Genomic DNA, 22,666 nt, shown 5'->3' with positions numbered 1-22,666 from the left:
ACCTTTATGCACAAACACCCGCAGGACTGGGACAAGTACCTACCCCACTTGCTGTTTGCATACAGGGAAGTGCCCCAGGAGTCCACGGGGTTCTCGCCGTTCGAGCTGTTATATGGGAGGCGAGTGAGGGGCCCCCTGGACTTACTGAAAGACGAGTGGGAGGGGAAGGTCTCCCCGGAAGGTGAGCCGGTCGTGGAATACGCCCTGACATTCCGGGAAAGACTTGCCGAGCTCATGGGCCTGGCCAGAGAACCTGAGCAGGGCCCAGAGGAAGCAGAAGGTCTGGTACGACCGCAATGCACGGGCCCGCGCCTACGCTACCGGGGACCAGGTGATGGTCCTGATCCCCGTGCGGAAGAACAAGCTGCAAGCCGCCTGGGACGGCCCCTTCAAGGTGGTTAAGCAGCTGAACGAGGTGAACTACGTGGTGGAGCTGACGGGCCGGACGCGCGGCCAGCGGGTATATCATGTTAACATGATGAAGCCGTACTGGGACAGGGAGAACTTGGTGCTGGCCGTGTGTAAGCCCTGGGAGGAGCAGGGGGAGGATCCCCTGGTGGGCCTGTTCCCTGGGACCGGAGAGGACTCTTCGCTGGAGTCAATTTCCCTCTCGGACCAGCTCACCCCGGCCCAGCAGGCCGAGATCCGGGAGGTGCTGCGCTCCCACCAGCAGCTGTTCTCCAACAAGCCGGGTCTCACCAACCTGGCTGTCCACCGGGTGCAGACGGGCACTCACCCCCCGGTGCGCTGCTCCCCATTCAGAGTCACGGGGAAAACAGCCCAGGACCAGGAGAGAGAGGTCCAGGACATGTTGGCCCTGGGGGTGATCCAGCCGTCCTCCAGCCCCTGGGCCTCTCCCATGGTGCTGGTCCCCAAGGAGGACGGGTCGATCTGGTTCTGCGTGGACTACCAGAACCTCAACACCATCATGGTGTCCGACACCTATCCAATGCCAAGGCCCGACGAGCTCCTGGACAAGCTGGGGGGAGCTCGCTATCTCACCACCCTGGACCTCACCAAGGGCTACTGGCAGGTGCTGCTAGACCAGGAGGCCAGACTGAAATCGGCTTTCATCATGCCGCTGGGGCTCTGAGTTCCTGGTCCTGCCCTTTGGCCTCAAAGGGGCGCCGGCCACCTTCCAGCGCCTGGTGGACCAGCTGCTGCGGGGAATGGAGAACTGTGCCCTAGCGTACATCGATGACATCTGCGTCTTCAGCCAGTCCTGGGAGGACCACGTGGCCCAGGTCAGCCAGGTACTGGATCGGCTGAGGGAGGCCGGGCTGACCGTAAAGGCTGGGAAGTGCAAGGTTGGAATGGCCGAAGTGTCCTACCTGGGCCATAAGGTGGGGAGCGGCTGCTTGAAGCCAGAGCCGGCCAAAGTGGGAGCCATCCGGGACTGGCCTGTGCCCCAGACCAAGAAGCAGGTCCAGGCTTTCATTGGGATGGCGGGGTACTACCGGAGGTTTGTGCCCAACTTCAGCTCCATCGCTGCCCCGATCACAGAGCCAATTCGGGGTGCAGGAGACGGGGGACCCCCAATGCGCTGTCACAGTGGTGAAGGCTACAATTTTAGCAGGCTTCAAAAAAGAGCTAGATAGATTCATGGAGGTGAGGTCCATCACCAGCCGTTAGCCAGGATGGGTAGAATTGGTGTCCCCGGCCTCGGTTTCCCTGGAGGTGGGTGAGGGGGCAGGGATCACGTGAGGATTGCTTGTTGTGTCCCCTCCCTCTGGGGCACCTGGCGCTGGCCACTGTGGGCAGACAGGACACTGGGCTGGATGGGCCTTTGGTCTGACCCCACCTGGCCGCTCTTGTGTTCTTAAGTGATCCCTCCCGGCGCCCATTCCGCTTCCTACCCCCTCCTGGCTAACAGCCAGCGGTGGGCCCAGCGCTTTCTTTGGGGTGGTCCTGCCCAGAACGGCGTCCGTCACCTGTTTTCCCAGCTCCCACAAAGGGAATGGGATTCCCCCGGCACAGAACGGCCCCGCTTTTCCTGGGGCAGCTCAGCTGACGTGCGTCCTTTTCTTTCCCAGCTCCCAGCATGGCCCTGCAGCTCTTAAAGGGGCCACGACCACATATCAGCCCCCAGTGGTTTTTGGCTCAACAAATTAGCCCCAGAGTATCGGCACCTTTTTTCTTACCAAAAAAAAAAAAAAAAAAAAAAAAAAAAGCGCATTGGCTGGGCCTAACCTCCATGAATTTATCTAGTTGGGTTTTTTTAATCCTATTGAAGTCCTGTCTTTACAACACCCTCTGGCGAGGAGTTCCACAGATTGACTGTGCATTGTGTGAAGAAAAACTTCCTCCTGTTTGTTTGAAACCTGCTGCCTGTTCATTTCATTCGGTGACCCCCTCGTTCTTAGGTTCTGGGAGCAAGTGATTAACTTTTCCTTATTGGCTGTTCTGGTTCACAAGTCAGATTTCATAGACCTCTATCCTATCCCCCCCTCAGTCTCCTCTTTTCTAAGCTGAAACGTCCAAGTCTTTCTAATCTCTCTTCACACGGCAGCCGTTCCAAACCCTCCTCATTTTTGTCGCCCTTTCCTGAACCTTTTCCAGTGCCAATCTACCTTTTTGGAGATGAGGTGACCACGTCTGTACGCAGCGCTCAAGCTGGGGGCGTCCCATGGTTGTACAGAGGCAATGAAAGATGCTGTCGTGTTCTCGATGCCTTTCCTAACGATTCCTGCCGGTTGGCTGTTTGGGCTGCCTCTGCCCATTGAGCACCACCAGGGCGCGTGGCCCTTGATGAGGTGAGGGGGCGGGGGGCCATGCCCCTGGCAGACACACACTGCTCTGGCATGGCAGGGCTCACCCCAGCCCCCTTGCAGCGCCCGTGTCCAGGGAGGGGGACACGGTTTCTCCAGGGGCTCGCACTGTCCAATGCTGGTTTATTGTGGAAAGGAAGCAGGCGATGGGCCGACAAAGCAGGCCCGTGAGCCGTAGAAAAGCGGAGCCTCCACCCCGCCCCGGCGCTGCAGGGCGCCTCGCCGACTCACACCGGGTGGCCCAGAACAGAGCGCGCCGCTCAAACCGGCCCAGAGCCCCCGGCTGCACTCCCTGGGGGCCAGGAGCTCGCCGCACCAGTACGCGCTCAGCCTAGCGCTGCTCCCCTGAAGCTGGAGGGTCCCCAGTGGATTTGGGGGGCGAAGGTGTTTTCCCCCCCCCCCCGCCGGTGGGCAGCACCCCCCGCCCCCGGGCTCTGTGCCCCTGCTCCTCGCTAGGGTGGCCAGCCAGTGATGTGGCTCCGGCCCTGCGGGGCGGCCCTGCACCCGGGTTTGAACAGCCATGGCTGGCTGCCCACGGGATGGAGCCAACGGAGCACGGGGGGCGAGCGAGCGCCTTGCGGCGGCTGGAACGCAGGCAATGGGGGCTCCCAGCCCCTCCTCCTGCCGCTCCGTTGGCACAGCCGGCGCCGCAGCAGGAGCGTGGCAGGCGGGGGACACAGAGGCCAAGGGCCCTGGCACCACCCCACCCAGCCCCTCGGAGACAGGGACCGAGCGCAGCTCCCAGCCGGCCAAGGGGCCTTCACTGGGCCCACCCGGCGCCACGTGGCCCCCCCCAGGGAGGGGCCGGCTCCGTGGAGGGTGGGGGATGGGGAGGTGCTAGCACGTGGCCAAGGCCCCACCGGGCTGAGGGCCCAGAAACCAGCTCCCAGCCCTGCCTGGGGCTGCCCTGCGCTTGACCAGGCCCCGGGTTGCTCGGCCCTGCGGTGCGGGGCTCTGCTGGAAGGGTTTCACTGCTGAGGGCAGGAGCTGAGGAGGGGCTGGGGGCACCCCGCAGGTGTTCCAGGGGGGCGGGGGAGGGCACAAGGCACCAAGGCGAGATGGCCGGGGTAAGGGCATGATGGCTGGTGTGGGTGGAGGGGCACAGGGCACCCTGGCGTGATGGGGGGAGGGGCACAGGGCACCCTGGCGTGATGGGGGAGGGCACAGGGCACCCTGGCGTGATGGGGGAGGGGCACAGGGCACCCTGGCGTGATGGGGGGAGGGGCACAGGGCACCCTGGCATGATGGGAGGAGGGGCACAGGGCACCCTGGCGTGATGGGGGAGGGGCACAGGGCACCCTGGCGTGATGGGGGAGGGCACCCTGGCGTGATGGGGGGAGGGCACAGGGCACCCTGGCGTGATGGGGGGAGGGCACAGGGCACCCTGGCGTGATGGGGGAGGGCACCCTGGCGTGATGGGGGGAGGGCACAGGGCACCCTGGCGTGATGGGGGGAGGGCAGAGGGCACCCTGGCGTGATGGGGGGAGGGCACAGGGCACCCTGGCGTGATGGGGGGAGGGCACAGGGCACCCTGGCGTGATGGGGGGAGGGGCACAGGGCACCCTGGCGTGATGGGGGGAGGGGCACAGGGCACCCTGGCGTGATGGGAGGAGGGGCACAGGGCACCCTGGCGTGATGGGGGAGGGGCACAGGGCACCCTGGCGTGATGGGGGAGGGCACCCTGGCGTGATGGGGGGAGGGCACAGGGCACCCTGGCGTGATGGGGGGAGGGCACAGGGCACCCTGGCGTGATGGGGGAGGGCACCCTGGCGTGATGGGGTGAAGGGCACAGGGCACCCTGGCGTGATGGGGGAGGGCACCCTGGCGTGATGGGGGGAGGGGCACAGGGCACCCTGGCGTGATGGGGGGAGGGGCACAGGGCACCCTGGCGTGATGGGGGGAGGGCACCCTGGCGTGATGGGGGGAGGGCACCCTGGCGTGATGGGGGGAGGGGCACAGGGCACCCTGGCGTGATGTGGGAGGGCACAGGGCACCCTGGCGTGATGGGGGGAGGGGCACAGGGCACCCTGGCGTGATGTGGGAGGGCACAGCGCACCCTGGCGTGATGGGGGAGGGCACCCGGGCGTGATGGGGGGAGGGGCACAGGGCACCCGGGCGTGATGGGGGGAGGGGCACAGGGCACCCGGGCGTGATGGGGGGAGGGGCACAGGGCACCCTGGCGTGATGGGGGGAGGGGCACAGGGCACCCTGGCGTGATGGGGGAGGGCACAGGGCACCCTGGCGTGATGGGGGTAGGGGCACAGGGCACCCTGGCATGATGGGGGAGGGCACAGGGCACCCTGGCGTGATGGGGGAGGGCAGAGGGCACCCTGGCATGATGGCCGGGGGTGCAGGAAATCCCGTGTGCCACACGGTGGGGGCACCAGGACAGTCTGTGCGCAGAGCAGGCCTGGCCGGGCCACGGGGCCTGGAGACCTTCTCCCCACGCTGCAGCCCTCTGCGCTCAGGGACAGGCAGGGTCGGGGGCTCCTCCCCGTCCTTCCTGGAGGCCGCCCCTCCCGGGGCCCAGCGCAGCAACACGCAGCGGCGGGCCCACCATGCAGCGCTCGCCAGGCCGACCCGGGCAGGGCGGGGGCTCTGGAGCCGGGTCCCGCCCCGGAAGGCCAGCGCTTTCCCCTTCCGTCGGTGCAGCCCCGAGGGGCTCCTGGGGCCCCGCCTCCGGTCGGCATCTGGAGCCTGGACGTGGCGCGGGAGGGAAGCCGGCTCCAGCCCCCGCCCGCGGGGGGCCAGGCCCCGGGAACGTCCTCTGGCCGACGCCTCACATGAGCCGGCAGCAGCGCTTCTTCTCGGCCGGGGGCTCCTCGGGCGGGGCCGTGAGCCTCAGCAGGGGCGGCTCCGCGCTGGCGCCCGCGTAGCGCCCCGAGTTCTGCCCCGCGGGCGGCGGCGCGGCCGGGCCCTGGCCCTCAGCGGGGGGGAAGCCCTCGGGGTGGTGGCGCTGGAGCTTGGCGGCCGCCCGCTGGCGCTTGAGGTCCGCGAGCGTGTGGTGGAACTTCTCCCGGCACAGGTCGGCCGCCAGCTCCTCCGGGGTGCCCAGCTGGTAGGAGACGCTGCGGTCCAGCCTCTTGGAGTACAGGTGCTTGGAGGGGGCGGAGGAGCCCACGGTCCCGTTTCTCTGGGCCGGCCCCGGGTTCTGAGGCTCGTCCCCCGCCACGGCCCCGGGGCCTGCCACGTCCGCCTCGGTGCCCTGCTCGGGGGAAGGAGGCAGCAGCTCAGCCCCCGCGCCGGGCACCACAGCCGCTGAGACGGAAGGAGGGAGGCTGGCGGGGGGCAGGATGTGGGACTAGGCCAGAAATCCCCCATTCAGACCCCGTGGGGCACCCCCCAGCCTTGGGCGGGGCTCCCCCGGAGCCTGCCGCTCCACCCAGAGCTCTCCAGGGCCTGTGGGGAAGGGGGAACCCACCCAGCTCTCCCTGGCACTGGGCACGAGGGGAAGGAGACAGACCCGGGCAGCGCCAGGCGGGGCCACGCCATGCGGCCACCTTGCTCCAACAGGTGCCCGGGGGAAGCAGACGGGGGGGGGGCTCGCTCCGACAGGGCGCCCGGGGGAAGCAGACGGGGGGGGGGCTCGCTCCGACAGAGCGCCCGGGGGAAGCAGACGGGGGGGGGGGGGCTCGCTCCGACAGGTGCCCGGGGGAAGCAGACAGGGGGGGGGGCTCGCTACGACAGGCGCCCAGGGGAAGCAGACGGGGGGGGAGGTTCGCTCCAACAGGCGCCCGGGGGAAGCAGACGGGGGGGGGGGGAGGTCCACTCCGACAGGGCACCCGGGGGAAGCAGACAGGGGGGAAGGGAGGGAGAGGCTTGCTACGACAGGGCGCCGAGGGGAAGCAGAAGGGAGGGAGAGGCTTGCTACGACAGGGCGCCGAGGGGAAGCAGAAGGGAGGGAGAGGCTTGCTACGACAGGGCGCCGAGGGGAAGCAGACGGGGGGGGGGCTCGCTCCGACAGGGCGCCCGGGGGCAGCAGACGGGGGGGGCTCGCTACGACAGGGCGCCGAGGGGAAGCAGACGGGGGGGGGTTCGCTCCGACAGGGCGCCCGGGGGAAGCAGACGGGGGGGGGCTCGCTCCGACAGGGCGCCCGGGGAAAGCAGACGAGGGGGGGCTCGCTCCAACAGGGCGCCCGGGGGCAGCAGACGGGGGGGGGCTCGCTCCGACAGGGCGCCCGGGGGCAGCAGACGGGGGGGGGCTCGCTCCGACAGGGCGCCCGGGGGCAGCAGACGGGGGGGGGCTCGCTCCGACAGGGCGCCCGGGGGCAGCAGACGGGGGGGGCTCGCTCCGACAGGGCGCCCGGGGGAAGCAGACGGGGGGGGGCTCGCTCCGACAGGGCGCCCGGGGGCAGCAGACGGGGGGGGGCTCGCTCCGACAGGGCGCCCGGGGGCAGCAGACGGGGGGGGGGCTCGCTCCGACAGGGCGCCCGGGGGCAGCAGACGGGGGGGGGGCTCGCTCCGACAGGGCGCCCGGGGGAAGCAGACGGGAGGGGGGCTCGCTCCGACAGGGTGCCCGGGGAAAGCAGACGAGGGGGGGGCTCGCTCCGACAGGGCGCCCGGGGAAAGCAGACGAGGGGGGGCTCGCTCCGACAGGGCGCCCGGGGGCAGCAGACGGGGGGGGCTCGCTCCGACAGGGCGCCCGGGGGCAGCAGACGGGGGGGGCTCGCTCCGACAGGGCACCCGGGGGCAGCAGACGGGGGGGGCTCGCTCCGACAGGGTGCCCGGGGGCAGCAGACGGGGGGGGCTCTCTCCGACAGGGCACCCGGGGGCAGCAGACGGGGGGGGCTCGCTCCGACAGGGCGCCCGGGGAAAGCAGACGAGGGGGGGCTCGCTCCGACAGGGCGCCCGGGGGCAGCAGACGGGGGGGGCTCTCTCCGACAGGGCACCCGGGGGCAGCAGACGGGGGGGGCTCGCTCCGACAGGGCGCCCGGGGGAAGCAGATGGGGGGGGGGCTCGCTCTGACAGGGCGCCCAGGGGAAGCAGATGGGGGGGGCTCGCTCCGACAGGGCTCCCGGGGGAAGCAGACGGGGGGGGCTCGCTCCGACAGGGTGCCCGGGGAAAGCAGACGAGGGGGGGCTCGCTCCGACAGGGCGCCCGGGGGCAGCAGACGGGGGGGGCTCGCTCCGACAGGGCGCCCGGGGGAAGCAGACGGGGGGGGCTCGCTCCGACAGGGCGCCCAGGGGAAGCAGATGGGGGGGGCTCGCTCCGACAGGGCTCCCGGGGGAAGCAGACGGGGGGGGCTCGCTCCGAAAGGGCGCCCGGGGGCAGCAGACGGGGGGGGGGCTCGCTCCGACAGGGCGCCCGGGGGCAGCAGACGGGGGGGGGCTCGCTCCGACAGGGCGCCCGGGGGCAGCAGACGGGGGGGGGCTCGCTCCGACAGGGCGCCCGGGGGCAGCAGACGGGGGGGGCTCGCTCCAGCAGAGCACTGAGGGGAAGCAGACACGGGGGACCCCCAGTGCCAGGCTCCTACTCACAGAGAGGTGCATCTGGAGCTCAGCATCCGTTTGCTTGTCCTCGTCCTCCAGCTCAGCCTCGGCCTCCCGCGGCGCCGCCCGCTGCCACACGATGGCCTCCTTCTGGAGCTCCTTGCGGTACAGGTTGGTGCGCTCCGTCACGCTCGCCCGCCGCACCACCTTCCTGGCCAACGAGGGCGGGTCAGCGGCGGGGCCGGCCGGAGCCAGGGCTGCGCCCCTCCCCAAAGCGCTGCCCAGTGGGGTCAGGGCAGAGCCCCGAGACGCGGCCACGGCTGAGCACAGCTTCCGAGCCACGGGCAGCGGGTGCAAGGGGGAGATTCAAGCAGCCACTTACAACAGGAGCTTTGCTGGCGCGTGCCAAGCCGGCGGGGACAGGGCCTGGCTGCCCAGGGAAGCAGAGCGCCATCGCGTGTTCAGTGTGGGCACAACGCCGGGCGTGGGGAGGGACGTCGGAGTCTAGCTGGGGGTCGGGTGCAAAGGGACCGGCGCGCGGATGGATGGGAGGGGACGTCGGAGCCTAGCTGGGGGTCGGGTGCAAAGGGACCGGCACGCGGAGGGATGGGAGGGGACGTCGGAGCCTAGCTGAGGGCCCAGTGCGGAGGGACCGGAGCGTGGATGGGTGGGAGGGGACGTCGGAGCCTAGCTGAGGGCCCGGTGCGAAGGGACCGGAGCGTGGATGGGTCGGAGGGGATGTCGGAGCCTAGCTGAGGGTCAGGTGCAAAGGGACCGGCGCGCGGATGGATGGGAGGGGACGTTGGAGCCTAGCTGAGGACCCAGTGCGGAGGGACCGGAGCGTGGATGGGTCGGAGGGGATGTCGGAGCCTAGCTGAGGGCCCGGTGCGAAGAGACCGGAGCGCGGATGGGTGGGAGGGGATGTCGGAGCCTAGCTGAGGGCCCGGTGCGAAGAGACCGGAGCGCGGACGGGTGGGAGGGGACGTCGGAGCCTAGCTGAGGGTTGGGTGCGGAGGGACCAGAGCGCAGATGGGTTGGAGGGGATGTCGGAGCCTAGCTGAGGGCCCGGTGCGAAGAGACCGGAGCGCGGACGGGTGGGAGGGGACGTCGGAGCCTGGCTGAGGGTTGGGTGCGGAGGGACCAGAGCGCAGATGGGTTGGAGGGGATGTCGGAGCCTAGCTGAGGGCCCGGTGCGAAGAGACCGGAGCGCGGACGGGTGGGAGGGGACGTCGGAGCCTGGCTGAGGGTTGGGTGCGGAGGGACCAGAGCGCAGATGGGTTGGAGGGGATGTCGGAGCCTAGCTGAGGGCCCGGTGCGAAGAGACCGGAGCGCGGACGGGTGGGAGGGGACGTCGGAGCCTGGCTGAGGGCCGGGTGTGAAGGGACCAAAGTGCAGATGGGCGGGAGGGCAGGTCGGCACCTAACTGGGAGGGGCGTCGGAGCTTAGACGGGAAGCTCTGCTGAGGTCCCCAGGACTGCCCGGCCCCGGGAAGGAGGGCCCCGCCCCGCCCCGCCCCGGCCCGCGAGGGAGGCCGGCTGTCCGCGGAGGCCCTGCCCGGCCTTACCCTCGGCTGCCGGCGCTGGAGGTGCGTCGCTGCAGCAGCGACTTGTGCTTGTCGTGAGACTTCATGATGGCGTCGTGCTTGTGCTTCAGCTCCAGCAGCTTGGCCCGGACCTCCTCATCGCCGCACACGTCTGCAAGGGTCCCGCGGGGGAGGGACAGGGGAGGAGCAGCCGTCGGCTCGGGAGCAGAGCAGCCCCAGGACAGCTCAGCTATCAGGCCATGCACAGCGGCACCGGAGCCCTCCGTATCCCCCCCTTGCTACCAGCTCTGCAATCCCACCGCAGCCACCATCATCCGCGGTGCCCCTTCCCAGGCATTCCGGCCCCAGCTCCCACACCCCCGCCACTCTCCCTGCCGCAGCATCTGCGCACCCCACCGCCTGCCCGCTGCTCCTCACAGCCTCCCTCAAGGCACCCGCTCTGCCCTCCCTGCTCTCGGCCCCTGCGCGCCGACATCCACCGCCCCACGCACAGCGTGGAGCTGGCATCCCCAGCAGGGCAAACGGCAGCATGCCAGAGCAGGGGGCAAGGTCTGGGGCAGGAAAGAGAAGGGGTGAGGTGGGGAGAGGAGGGAAGGGTTCTTCAGATGGGAGGCGCTCCGCAAAGACCCGCCCCCGTGGTCGTCCACCCGCCCCATGTCTGATCTAGTGCCCCCCAAGCCGCGTCACACCTCTCCCTTCTCCCCAGCCCGTGATCCCAGCCACGGAAACCAAGCCAGAGCGGAGGCCACCCTGCCCGTGCCCCCTCTGCCTCGGCTGAATGTGCCCCCACCGCCTGCCCCGACATGCGCTAGTGCGGCAGGGCGCCCCGGCTAGGAACCGCGCAGCCGCTGTCTGGGCAGCACGGCTCATTGCGTGACACGCGGGTCCCAGGAGGCCACGCTGCTGGGCTGCCCAACACCGGGGGGCCGGAAGCCACAGCAGGAGGGGGCGGGAAGGGCCGTGCTGAACCCCGAAGGGAGCGCAGGGCAGGAGGCGTAAGGACGCGGCGGGACTGGCAGGAGGCGGCTGCAGGTCCGAGCACGCACGGCCGGGGGCGGGGGCGGGGGGGCGGAGGAGGAAGACACAGAAACGACCAGGCACCTCGCGGCATGTGAGAGTGAAAGTCCATGCGGCTCCCGTCACCGCCCAGCAGCCCCTGCCCCTGGCCTCCCTCCCTCCGGATCCGGCCTCCCCTGCCCCGCCCTCCCTCCCCCCGGCCTCCGCCTCCCGCCTCCGGCCTCCCCTGCCCCGCCCTCCCTCCCCCCGGCCTCCGCCTCCCGCCTCCGGCCTCCCCTGCCCCGCCCTCCCTCCCCCCCGCCTCCGCCCCTCCACATCCCGCCTCCGGCCTCCCCTCCCCCCGGCCTCCGCCCCTCCGGATCCCGCCTCCCCTGCCCTGCCCCCCAGCCTTCACCCTCCCCTGCCCCGCCCTCCCTCCCCCCGGCCTCCGCCCCTCCACATCCCGCCTCCGGCCTCCCCTCCCCCCGGCCTCCGCCCCTCCGGATCCCGCCTCCCCTGCCCTGCCCCCCAGCCTTCACCCTCCCCTGCCCCGCCCTCCCTCCCCCCGGCCTTCGCCCCTCCGCATCCCGTCTCCGGCCTCCCCTGCCCCACCCCCCGGCCTTCACCCCTCTGCATCCCGCCTCCCCTGCCCTGCCCCCCAGCCTTCACCCTCCCCTGCCCCACCCCCTTCTCCCTCCAGCCTCCGGAGAGCCGCACTCACCCAGGGGCGTCTCGTCCAGCACTGACTTGCCATTGAGGTCAGCGCCGTGGGCCACCAGCAGCTCCACCAGATGGATCTGGGGGCAGGAGGGAAGCCGCTGTCACTGGGGCGGGAGGACTGACGGCACCGACGGCCCCTCCGGCCCATCGCCCCCCACGCTGCAGCCTCCCACCGCCCTCGCGCCCCTGGAGGGAGACGCAGAGCAGCTCCCACACCCCCTCCAGCCCGGTCACGTGCCTGATGTCCTGGCACAGCCGGCGTCCCCGCCTGCCCCTGGGCAACCAGGGCCCTCTGGGAGGGTCCAGCACCCCCCCCCGGCCGCCGCGTCCACCCCCCCCCTCCCCGGCCACCCCATCCACAACACGCCCCGCATCCCCGGGGTAGAGCGAACCCAGTCACCAGGGCTGCGCAAGCTGGGCCACCAGAGGGCGCTGGGCCCCACTGCGGGAGGGTGCACCAGGGCTGCCAATGCCAGATACAGACACAGACACCCCGGCCACCGGCCACCTGCCCCACACGAGCTGCCCCCTCCCGCCTCCGGCACTCACCTGCCCCCAGCAGGCGGCGGCGTGGAGCGGCTCCCACCCGTCGTTGTCCTTGGCGCTCATGCTGGCCTTGTGCTCCAGCAGCAGCTCGGCAGCCTCCAGGTAGCCGTTTGCCGAGGCGATGTGGAGCTGCGGAGAGACGTGGCACTAGTACACCGGGCTGGGCAGCTCGCTGGGCCACGCGCCTGGGCCGGGCTGGACGCAGCCACGCGAGGGCCGGGCCGGCGGAGAAGGGGCCACGCGAGAACCAGGCCGGCAGAGAAGGGGCCACGCGCCTGGGCTGGGCTAGACGCAGCCACGCAAGGGCCGGGCCGGCAGAGAAGGGGCCACGCGAGGGCCAGGCCGGCAGAGAAGGGGCCACGCGCCTGGGCTGGGTAAGACGCAGCCACGCGAGGGCCGGGCCGGCGGAGAAGGGGCCACACGAGGGCCAGGCCGGCAGAGAAGGGGCCACGCGCCTGGGCTGGGCTAGACGCAAGGGCCGGGCCGGCAGAGAAGGGGCCACACGAGGGCCAGGCCGGCAGAGAAGGGGCCACGCGCCTGGGCTGGGCTAGACGCAAGGGCCGGGCCGGCAGAGAAGGGGCCACGCGAGGGCCAGGCCGGCGGAGAAGGGGCCACGCGCCTGGGCTGGGCTAGACGCAGCCACGCAAGGGCCGGGCCGGCAGAGAAGGGGCCACGCGAGGGCCAGGCCGGCAGAGAAGGGGCCATGCGCCTGGGCTGGGCTAGACGCGGCCACGCAAGGGCCGGGCCGGCGGAGAAGGGGCCACGCGCCTGGGCTGGGCTAGACGCAGCCACGCAAGGGCCGGGCCGGCAGAGAAGGGGCCACGCGAGGGCCAGGCCGGCGGAGAAGGGGCCATGCGCCTGGGCTGGGCTAGACGCAGCCACGCAAGGGCCGGGCTGGCGGAGAAGGGGCCACGCGCCTGGGCTGGGCTAGACGCAGCCACGCAAGGGCCGGGCCGGCAGAGAAGGGGCCACGCGAGGGCCAGGCCGGCGGAGAAGGGGCCATGCGCCTGGGCTGGGCTAGACGCAGCCACGCAAGGGCCGGGCCGGCGGAGAAGGGGCCACGCGAGGGCCAGGCCGGCAGAGAAGGGGCCATGCGCCTGGGCTGGGCTAGACGCAGCCACGCAAGGGCCGGGCCGGCGGAGAAGGGGCCACGCGAGGGCCGGGTCAGTAGAGAAGGGGCCACGCGCCTGGGCCGGGCTGGACGCAGCCACGCGAGGGCCGGGCCAGTAGAGAAGGGGTCATGCGCCTGGGCCCGGCTGGACGCAGCCACGCGAGGGCCGGGCCAGTAGAGAAGGGGCCACGCGGGGGCCAGGCCGGCGGAGAAGGGGCCACGCGCCTGGGCCGGGCTGGACGCAGCCACGTGAGGGCTGGGCCAGTAGAGAAGGGGCCACGCGGGGGCCAGGCCAGCGGAGAAGGGGCCACGCGAGGGCCGGGCCAGTAGAGAAGGGGTCACGCGCCTGGGCCCGGCTGGACGCAGCCACGCGAGGGCCGGGCCAGTAGAGAAGGGGCCACGCGGGGGCCAGGCCGGCGGAGAAGGGGCCACGCGCCTGGGCCGGGCTGGACGCAGCCACGTGAGGGCCGGGCCAGTAGAGAAGGGGCCACGTGAGGGCCAGGCCGGCAGAGAAGGGGCCACGCGGGGGCCGGGCCAGTAGAGAAGGGGCCACGTGAGGGCCAGGCCGGCAGAGAAGGGGCCACGCGCCTGGGCCGGGCTGGACACAGCCACGCGGGGGCCGGGTCAGTAGAGAAGGGGCCACGCGGGGGCCAGGCCGGCGGCGAAGTGGCACTAAAAGGAACCGAGCCCCCTCCCCCGAAGCGAAGGCTGTCGGGTACAGCTCCATGGAAGCCAGGCCAGGCCTGCGAGTGGCAGGGCAGGCAGCCCCCGGCGCCCAGGGCTGCTGGGTTTTGTACCAGTCGGCGCTTTCAACGGGCGGGCAGCTCCTTCCGGCCGGGCAGGCCCCGTGATCTGCCCAGGGGGTCGCAGGCGTCTGGGGCGCTGCGAGCAGGCCGGAGCCTGCCGGGGGAGGGGAAGAGGCGCTGGCCGGACCCCACCGGAAAGGGGAGGCTCTTGCCGCCAGGGCCCTCCCCATCACCAGCAGCTCCGAGGGCCCAAATGGCACCAGGCCGTGGTCTGAGTCTGAGCACGTGGCCAGGCCTTGGCAGGCTCCCCGGGGGCTGGGGCCGTCACAGCAGCAGGAAGGACTCACCTTGTCTGCGGCCCGGAGCCGGCTCTCTCCCGGAGCCGCACGCGCTGGGCGGCCGTTGCCGGCCCGAGGACAGAGGCCTGGCCACCAGCAGGGCTCCCATGGCTGCCTGTGAGCGGGCGGAGCCCTGGGACGGAAAAGCCCGTGGCCCTGGCCCTGCCCCGGGTGGCCTGCGAGGCGTCCCGCCTGTTGGGGCCCAGCGCAATGGGCCACTGTTTTTACCGAGAGGGGCTCAGGCTGCCCCCCAGGCCCCCCTCCTGCCGCCCGGGCAGAGGGGCACCGTACCAGCGTGGCGCTGTGGTCCAGGGGCGTGTTCAGGTCGGCGCCTGCCTGAAGCAGCTTGCGGATATCCTGCACCATGCTGAGCTCCGTGGCGGCTCGCGCCTCCTCGATCTTCTCCTGGGTTATCCCTGCAGGGGGCAAGCGCCATGAGGGCAGCCCAGGCCCCCAGCAGCGAGGCTGGCAGGCGTCTGCTCCCGGAGCCCACGTCTAGGGGCATGCCGAGCCCGGCCGGACAGAGCGCGCCCTGGAGCAGCCGTGTGCCCGCGGTGCCCTGCGCCGTGCCCGAGGGACACGGCCTGGCTCCCCTCCCGTGCAGACAACACCCACAGCTGCCCCGCACCTGTCTCCAGCGCCTGGTCCTGCCTCCCGCCATCAGCCTCCCGCAGGCCCGTCGCCAGCCACCTCCCAGTCAGCCCCACGTCCCCAGAGGCCCGTGGGATGTCCTGCCAGACGGCCTACCCCCTTCACCTCCCGATCCTTCCTCCCGCTCGGTCTCAAGCATCTCCAAACGCGCTTGCGTGTGCGGGGCAGGGAACCTCCGAGCCCAACTGGGGCGAGCCCCACGCCCCTCGCCCGCTGGTATTTCACCCTGGGTCTTGGCACGGCTTATAGAGCCCAGACGGGGGCGCGGCGAGGGACAGATCTCGTCTGCCTGTCGGGTGCCGCGCACACCCCGGCACGGCGTACACAGCAGCAGCGAGAAATCACCGGGCTCTGTGCGAGCGGCTCGCCCCCGCCAGCCAATCTGCTTGCGAAGCGGGGTCCCTCCCCCAGCCCAGAGCCGCTGGCCAGGCAGGAGGCGCAGGGGGCTGCGAGGGGCGTGCGCGTGTCCGCTGGGAGCCGGCGCTGCGGGAGGAGAGGGCGGGCTGCCCGGCACGCGGCCCTGGGGGGCGCCCCACTGCGAGGGCAGCATGGACAGCTAAGGGATGGCGAAAAGCCCCCGCAGGAAGCTCCCAGGACGGTACACGGGGCTGGACACGGCCGGGCGGGCGGTGCCCGAGCAGGAGAGTGGGAAGGGGTGTGTCCGCCGCACAGGGCACGAGGGGACTCACCCTGCTCCGCCATGGCCGCTTCGATGCAGTCCAGCGTCACGTCGTCCTCGCAGAGGTCGTACGGCATGTTCCCGTCGGTGTTCACGGCCAGGAGATTGGCACCGCTGGGCGGGGGCAGGAGAGGAAACACGGTGAGGAAACGGGGCAGGAAGCCGCGGCCCCCGGGCAGCTAGTGCACGGAGACAAGGAGCTAGTTGTACTGAAGAGCCACCGACGGGCCCGGAAAAGCTGCTGCAGAGGCAGGACTCTGCCTTTGCCCGGTGGGTCGGGTTTCTCGCCCGCCTCCGCCAGCGGCAGGGGCCGGCTCCAGGAAACAGGATCCCGGCTCCCTGAGGGCCGGCCGCAGGGGCACTGGACTGGCCGGGGAAGGAGGCGAGGACAGGAGAGGCGCCCTCTCCCGAGAAGCTCCAAGCGGCCGGGGGGCTGCGGGGAAAGCGGCACTGGGGCCCCTCCTCGGCAGGGCGGGCTGGGGAGAGGCCTTTCCAGACTGGCCTGGCCAGCCGCAGCCGGGCCAAGGGCTCCTGTGGGCAGCCCAGGGTAGGGGGGCGGATTGGGTTACACGGTCAACAATACAGCCCATTAAACATTTACAGCCCCACAAGCAGGGCGACTGGGGGGGAGGAGAGGAGGGGAACAGGCTGCAGAGATGCTGCCGCTCCCGGGGAGGGAGGCCCCAAAGGGAAAGGGGGTGCCTGGCTCTCTGCGGGAGCAGCACTGCTGGGAAAGCGCGCGGACAGGCCAGCAGGGGGTGCTAGAGAGCCAGGCCGGCCGGGGGGCTCCTCTGCGGGGCGGGGCAGAGCCAGGGGGCCTGGCAGCGACCCGGCCGAGGAGGGGTCTAGGCGGTACTGGGTACCTTTCCTGGCCAGGCTGCAGACCCCACCGAGTCCCGGCTCGGGCGCGTGCACCTGGCAGGCTTCTTCAGGGCCCCGCCCCCCTGCCCCCCTCAGGCAGCTCCCCTCCCTCTGCCCGCGTACCGTGCAATGAGCAGCTGCACCAGGTGCAGGTGCCCGCAGGTGGCGGCGGCGTGCAGCGGCGTCCAGAGCTCGCTGTCGCAGGCGTTGACGTCGGCGCCGGCCTCCAGCAGCAGCGCGACCACCTCCCCGAAGTCGTCGATGCAGCACTGCGAGACGGGAGGGGGCGGGACTCAGGGGGCGGAGCAGCACGGGCCGGGGAGCCGCGCCCCCGCCCGACCGGCTCGGCGCGCACAAGCCCCCCCCGGGACCCTAGAGGACCCTAGAGACTAGAGGACCCTGGCTCTAGTCTCAGCTCCGCTACTGCCCGGCCGGGCGCCCGTGGCAAGTCCCTCCCCCGGCTCGCGCTGAGCGGCCCCGGGGCCTGCGAGGGGAAATTCGCGAGGCCCGGGAAGGGCTTGGAGAGCCCTGGGGGCAGCACAAAGGAGCTGACTAACCCGCCCCGGGTCCCCGGGGATGGCGGAGAAGGCGGCTCAGGAGGCCTCGGTCTGCAGGGCCCAGGGCCCAGCCGCGTGGAGAGGCTGCGGCCTGTTCCCGAGGGAAAGGAGCCTACGTGCCGGGAAGGGCCAGCCCGGGGCTGCTGTGCTGGCCCAGAGCGAGGGCAGGGCCTTGCCCGACCCGCTCCCTGCACCTCGCTGCAAGCGCCCCCAAAGCAGCGAGACGCAGGCGGGACGGGCAGAAGGGAGGGAAGGGGCTTTGCTCTAGAGGGTCTCGGAAGGGATGGGTGGGCTCACCTTGCCAGCTCCTGCCTGCGACGGGCTGACAGGCCCCCAAGGGCACCTAAGACCCCCTCTGTGCCACCCGCAGCATCTCCTGCCTTGGCGCCTCGCCCACTGCCGGCAGAGGGGGGCAGGGCCTGGCCTGCAGGAGGCGGGTGCAGGCTGGGGGCTGGAGAAGAGAAGGACGGGGGGGGGGGAGGAAGGAAGCGGGGGACAGGAGGGCCCGTGGGAGAGCGGCGCTGTGGGCCCGATCCTCTCCCCGCCGGCCAGTGCACAAGCAGGAGCCCCAAGGCGCCATGGCGATGGGGGCGGGGGGAGGGAGCTGGGTTTCCGTGTGCAGTTACCTCGAGTCTCTGCCCCACCCCACTCAACACAGGGCAGGGGCAGGGGCAGGGGCGGGGGGAGGGGCAGGCTTCCCCTGGAGCTACCCCCGGAGAAAACGTTAAAGCCCCAAGCAGACAGCTAAGCCCCGCCCCACACGGCTGCAGCCAGGTCGGGGGGAGCTCTCCGGCTGACAGCGCGGCCCCCACCAGCGCTGCTGTGGGGGTTGCTCAGGGCACTCGGGGGGGGGGGGTCTATCGCTGGAGCCCCGGAGGCAGCCGACGGGGCCGGGGGATTAGCGACTAGCCAGCTGGTGCACTCAGCCGTGTACCGCGGCCTCCCACGCTGCGCCAGCCAGCCGCACGCTCCGAAGCCAGAGCCCCCCCGGATGGTCCCGGCGGCCCCGAGCCAGCCCGAGTGCGGGGCTGTCGGGCCTGAAAACAGCCAGGCCAGCGATGGAGAATCCACCCGCCCCGCAACCTGTTCCAAGAGCCAGTGACTCCGGCTGTTAACACCCCAGTCTGAACGGTCGCGCTTCCGCTGCCAGCCACGGGGCTGTGTCCTGCCCTCCCCGCCGGCCCCAAGAGCCGCCTCCCAACCCTTCCCCCCTGCTAGGCCCTCAGCCCGGGGACCACCGGCACGCGGGGCTCCCGCTGCTTCTCCCGGTACCAGACTGGGCGCTCAGCCCTCGCTGGAAGGCAGGGGCAAGGCCGGCCCTGCCATGAGGCAAACTGAGGCGGCCGTCTCAGGTGCAGACTGCGGGGGGCGCCACTAGGCCCCAGAGCGCAGACCATTGTGTGTGGGGAGCAGAGCCGTCCCAGGAGAGGAGCGGGACAGGGAGGAGGCAGAACTGAGACTTGGCAAAGTTTTGGCCCAAGCGAGGGGGCAGGGGGGCGTCGTGAGCTCCCCGCCTCAGGAGCCAAAATGTTGTGGGCCGGCCCCGGGCAGGGGGCTTAATCCTTGAACCCTTGGCACAGCTCTTCAAGCAGCGCCTCCTGCCTACCCCTCCTCTCACGGCTGGGCCGGGGAGAACACGGCTACTTTCCCCCAGGCCTGGAGTCGCCCAGGCGGCTGGGCCCATCTCGCAGACGCATGGGCAGGCCCTGAGGTCAGAGCAGCAGGAGCCAGGCTGGCGCCAGGCCCTGAGGATACACAAGCCCACGGAGACGCGGGATTCAAAGCGCCCGCTGCCGGGCGAGCGGCCCCACGGGGATTTCGTCGCATCGCTGCTCGGCTGCCGGGCGAGGGGCCCCGCGGGGATTTCGTCGCATCGCTGCTCCGCTGCCGGGCGAGCGGCCCCACGGGGATTTCGTCGCATCGCTGCTCCGCTGCCGGGCGAGCGGCCCCACGGGGATTTCGTCCCATCGCTGCTCCGCCGGCGGGCGAGGGGCCCCGCGGGGATTTCGTCCCATCGCTGCTCCGCTGCCGGGCGAGCGGCCCCACGGGGATTTCGTCGCATCGCTGCTCCGCTGCCGGGCGAGGGGCCCCGCGGGAATTTGAAAATCGGAAAATCGAAACCCTGGATCCACCAGGTGATGCCGCAAGTCAAATCTAGAACCTGCAGCTTCCCCTCAGGTGAAAGACAAAGGGCCCCAGGGTCGGATCGCTGCTCGGGGCCCGGGGAGCCGCATCCTGGCCTCAGGTGAGGAGCGAGCTGGCAGAGGGCGCATGGAGCTGCAAGGTAGCGACAGGAAGAAGGGAGTCCGGGCGGACACCTGCTTCAGCGACCGGCCCTGCCTTGGGGAGGTGGCGGGAGCAGTGAGGGGAGGGAGGAGGCGCTGGAGAGGGGGCCGGCCACAGAGAAGCATGTGGTGACGGCCGAGGCTCGGTGTCCGAAAAGGCCCTGCCAGCGGGGACCTGGAGAGCCTGCTTACCTGGTGCAGCGCAGTGAGGCCATCTTCATTGGACACGTTGGCGCTGATGCCGCTCTGAAGGAAGTGGCGCACTGCAAAAACAAAGAGCTTTTAGACAGGGGCCGGGGCTGCAGAGGGACTTCAGAGCCGCATGACCCGGGCAGGGAGTGGGGGCAGCCGCACATCCCAGCCAGGGGCCTAACTCTCCTTGGCTGCCAGTGTGAGTTGGGTGTCTTGGCGCATCTCCCCTCACCCCAACACAGCCCTGAAGAGCCCGGGGAACCTCGCCTGGCATCTCACACAGCTCTTAGGGCCCCTTCTGGGGAGCCCAGACACAGACCTGGCCCCCGAGGGGCCGGGGGCCCCCACCAGCAGGTGCCCTGGAGGAAAGAGAATTGAGGTTTGATGGCCTGACGTGCAGAAGGAGAGAGCAGGGAGGGCAGAGAAGGAAACCCCGGGGCCGGGGGGTTCGGGGGAGTGTGACCTGGCTTAGAGAGAAGGAAGAGGAGGGCCGGACGGAGGTCGTCAGCCTAGGGACGGACCTCATACACCGCGACTCCTCCGCCCCGCCCACTAGCGAGAGAGACGCCTTAGACTTAGTGCCTCAGGCTGAAGCCACGGGTAGGAAACGGGAAGGCCTGGATCTGTGCCAGCAGATGCTGATTTCACGGAGCCCCCCGAAGCCGACCAGCAACGTCCCCAGCGCGACCACATGGCCAACCAGAAGCACGCAGCTGCCGACCCTGGGCTGCAGGGCTCCATTTGCACCTTGAGACGTGGCGCCGACCCGCCTAGCTAGAAAGCTTTCACCACCGGCCCTCTCCGCCGCCGTGAAATAAGCAGCCTGAGCGTGCCACAGCCAGGCCACAGATGTAAATCGACCCAAGCGAAAAACGATGAAACCCCCCCCCTGTTTGTGCGACAGGCAGTCCAACTGGAAACGCTCACAAGTAAACACCAAGGGGAGCTGGAACTCGCCCTGCGCACGGCGGCGTTCACCTGGGGGAGTCCCTGCCGCAGGCGCCCCGAGCCGGGGCTGGGATTTCAGACGTGCGGTAGATGATCCATCCCACGTGAAGGGGGTTTACGGTGAGGCTCTTACGCCGGGGCGCACCCGCAGAGGCACAAGCCTCATCGCTGGGCAAGACTCAGGCAGGCAGACGGAGTATTTCCAGAAGCCCTGAGCTAGCGTCTTCCCCCCGACTAGCAGCGGGAGAGCCACACTGCCAATCGGTGGGCAGTGGCGGGGGCGGCAGAGACACGTGGCTGAGGTGATCTCTCCCCAGGCGCCGCTGCTCCAACAACACGCACTCCGGCTCCCGGGTCTCACTCCTCACTGGGCCGCCAGGGCCGGGACAGGCTCTCCTTGCTCTCGGGGAGCGAGCGGGAGCCCTCACCTGCCTACAGGGACGTGGCGGCAGCGGCGAGGTCGCAGGCTGAGGGGTCAGGGCAGGACCTCAGCCGGGGGCAGGGGCGGAGCTGCATTCAGGGGCACAGCTGGGCTCTGCCCGACGGCGCGCTTCGGGGGGACCGTGCTGTGAGCAGAGCCCCGGCCTGGCGACGGCTTCAGGACACACGGGGCCCAGTCCCCACAGCGCGTGGGGCGGAGAGAGGGCGAGGGCGAGGCCAGATGCGGCTGTGGGCGTGCCTGGATCCGGCCCCCTGGCACTCCAGCCCCCTTGCTGCCTCCCCACAGGGCCAGAGCACACAAAATCCCCCCGGGCTCTGGTGTGGGAGGGGACTGGGGGGAGGGGCTCTGGCCGTCCCACTCGGGGCCCACCGCAGCGCGGATCTCATGGGATTGGTTTTTTATTTGCTTCTCACTTGTGTGCGGCCCCCACTGATTTTCCTGAGGGTCAGCAGCCCCCCCGACCCAAAAGAGGTCCCTGCCCCGGACTAGAGGATCCAAAATGTGAACCCGTCACGCTGAATCCCCGCCCCGGGGGCACAAACCCAAAGGGCACCGGCAGGCGAAAGCCGAGTAACTGGGAGGGCCCGTCGGGCCCGTCCCTCTGCCTCCGCTCTGCACACCCCCGGGGCCGCTCTCGCTCCGGCGACAGGGCCCTCCTGCGCAGCTTGCCGGCACGGCCGAGGGCCGGGAGGCGGGCAGCCCTCGCGCCCCAAAGCCCTCCCCGGAGAAGGGCAGGCACCGGCTCTTTTGGAGACACCTCCAGCCACTGGGGAAGTGAGAGAACTGGGCAGTGCCCGAGAGGAAGTCGGTGTCTGTGCAGGCGGCTTCTACCCCACGGCCAGCAGGGGGCGCTGCCCTTGGACAAGACCAAGAGAAACCCATAACAATGGGGGCCGCAGGGTTGGGACGAGGTCCTAGCTACCCTGCCCACAAGCAGTCTGCGCCACGGGACACACACCCCCCTCCGGACAGGTGCCCCCGCCGCCACGAGACTTCCCTGGCGAGGCGCCCCCCCCCACTCCCATCCCAGGACCCCCCCAGCCTGGCGCCCACTCCGCCACGCGACTTCCCCGGCGAGGCGCCCCCCCACTCCCATCCCAGGACCCCCCCCAGCCTGGCGCCCACTCCGCCACGCGACTTCCCCGGCGAGGCGCCCCCTCCCACTCCCATCCCAGGACCCCCCCCAGCCTGGCGCCCACTCCGCCACGCGACTTCCCCGGCGAGGCGCCCCCCCCCCTCCCATCCCAGGACCCCCCCAGCCTGGCGCCCACTCCGCCACGTGACTTCCCCGGCGAGGCGCCCCCCCCCCTCCCATCCCAGGACCCCCCCAGCCTGGCGCCCACTCCGCCACGTGACTTCCCCGGCGAGGCGCCCCCCCCCACTCCCATCCCAGGACCCCCCCCAACCTGGCGCCCACTCCGCCACGTGACTTCCCCGGCGAGGCGCCCCCCCCACTCCCATCCCAGGACCCCCCCAGCCTGGCGCCCACTCCGCCACGTGACTTCCCCGGCGAGGCGCCCCCCCCCTCCCATCCCAGGACCCCCCCAGCCTGGCGCCCACTCCGCCACGTGACTTCCCCGGCGAGGCGCCCCCCCCCTCCCATCCCAGGACCCCCCCAGCCTGGCGCCCACTCCGCCACGTGACTTCCCCGGCGAGGCGCCCCCCCCCCCTCCCATCCCAGGACCCCCCCAGCCTGGCGCCCACTCCGCCACGTGACTTCCCCGGCGAGGCGCCCCCCCCACTCCCATCCCAGGACCCCCCCCAACCTGGCGCCCACTCCGCCACGTGACTTCCCCGGCGAGGCGCCCCCCCCACTCCCATCCCAGGACCCCCCCAGCCTGGCGCCCACTCCGC

At 71.1% G+C, this 22,666-nt stretch overlaps 1 protein-coding gene across 2 annotated transcripts in view; it reads right to left on the bottom strand.

Annotated features, from left to right (window-relative positions):
* Nucleotides 1-2,874: 2,874 nt before the first annotated feature.
* Nucleotides 2,875-22,666, bottom strand: part of PPP1R16A (protein phosphatase 1 regulatory subunit 16A) — a 56,140-nt gene continuing 36,348 nt past the window's right edge. For both annotated transcript variants that reach the window (XM_075919936.1, XM_075919937.1), the window contains exons 3-11: nucleotides 19,423-19,493; nucleotides 16,512-16,657; nucleotides 15,538-15,641; nucleotides 14,489-14,613; nucleotides 12,006-12,131; nucleotides 11,458-11,533; nucleotides 9,762-9,891; nucleotides 8,246-8,408; nucleotides 2,875-5,973 (exon numbers count right to left, since the gene is read on the bottom strand). In XM_075919936.1, coding sequence (XP_075776051.1) covers nucleotides 5,548-5,973; nucleotides 8,246-8,408; nucleotides 9,762-9,891; nucleotides 11,458-11,533; nucleotides 12,006-12,131; nucleotides 14,489-14,613; nucleotides 15,538-15,641; nucleotides 16,512-16,657; nucleotides 19,423-19,493 — 1,367 coding nt within the window. In that variant the 3' untranslated portion in view covers nucleotides 2,875-5,547. The remainder of the gene's footprint in view (nucleotides 5,974-8,245; nucleotides 8,409-9,761; nucleotides 9,892-11,457; nucleotides 11,534-12,005; nucleotides 12,132-14,488; nucleotides 14,614-15,537; nucleotides 15,642-16,511; nucleotides 16,658-19,422; nucleotides 19,494-22,666) is intronic.

This window comes from Pelodiscus sinensis, chromosome 2 (genome assembly GCF_049634645.1).
Source record: "Pelodiscus sinensis isolate JC-2024 chromosome 2, ASM4963464v1, whole genome shotgun sequence".
NCBI classification, from domain to species: domain Eukaryota; kingdom Metazoa; phylum Chordata; order Testudines; family Trionychidae; genus Pelodiscus; species Pelodiscus sinensis.
This window is presented reverse-complemented; position numbering and strand designations above follow the sequence as displayed.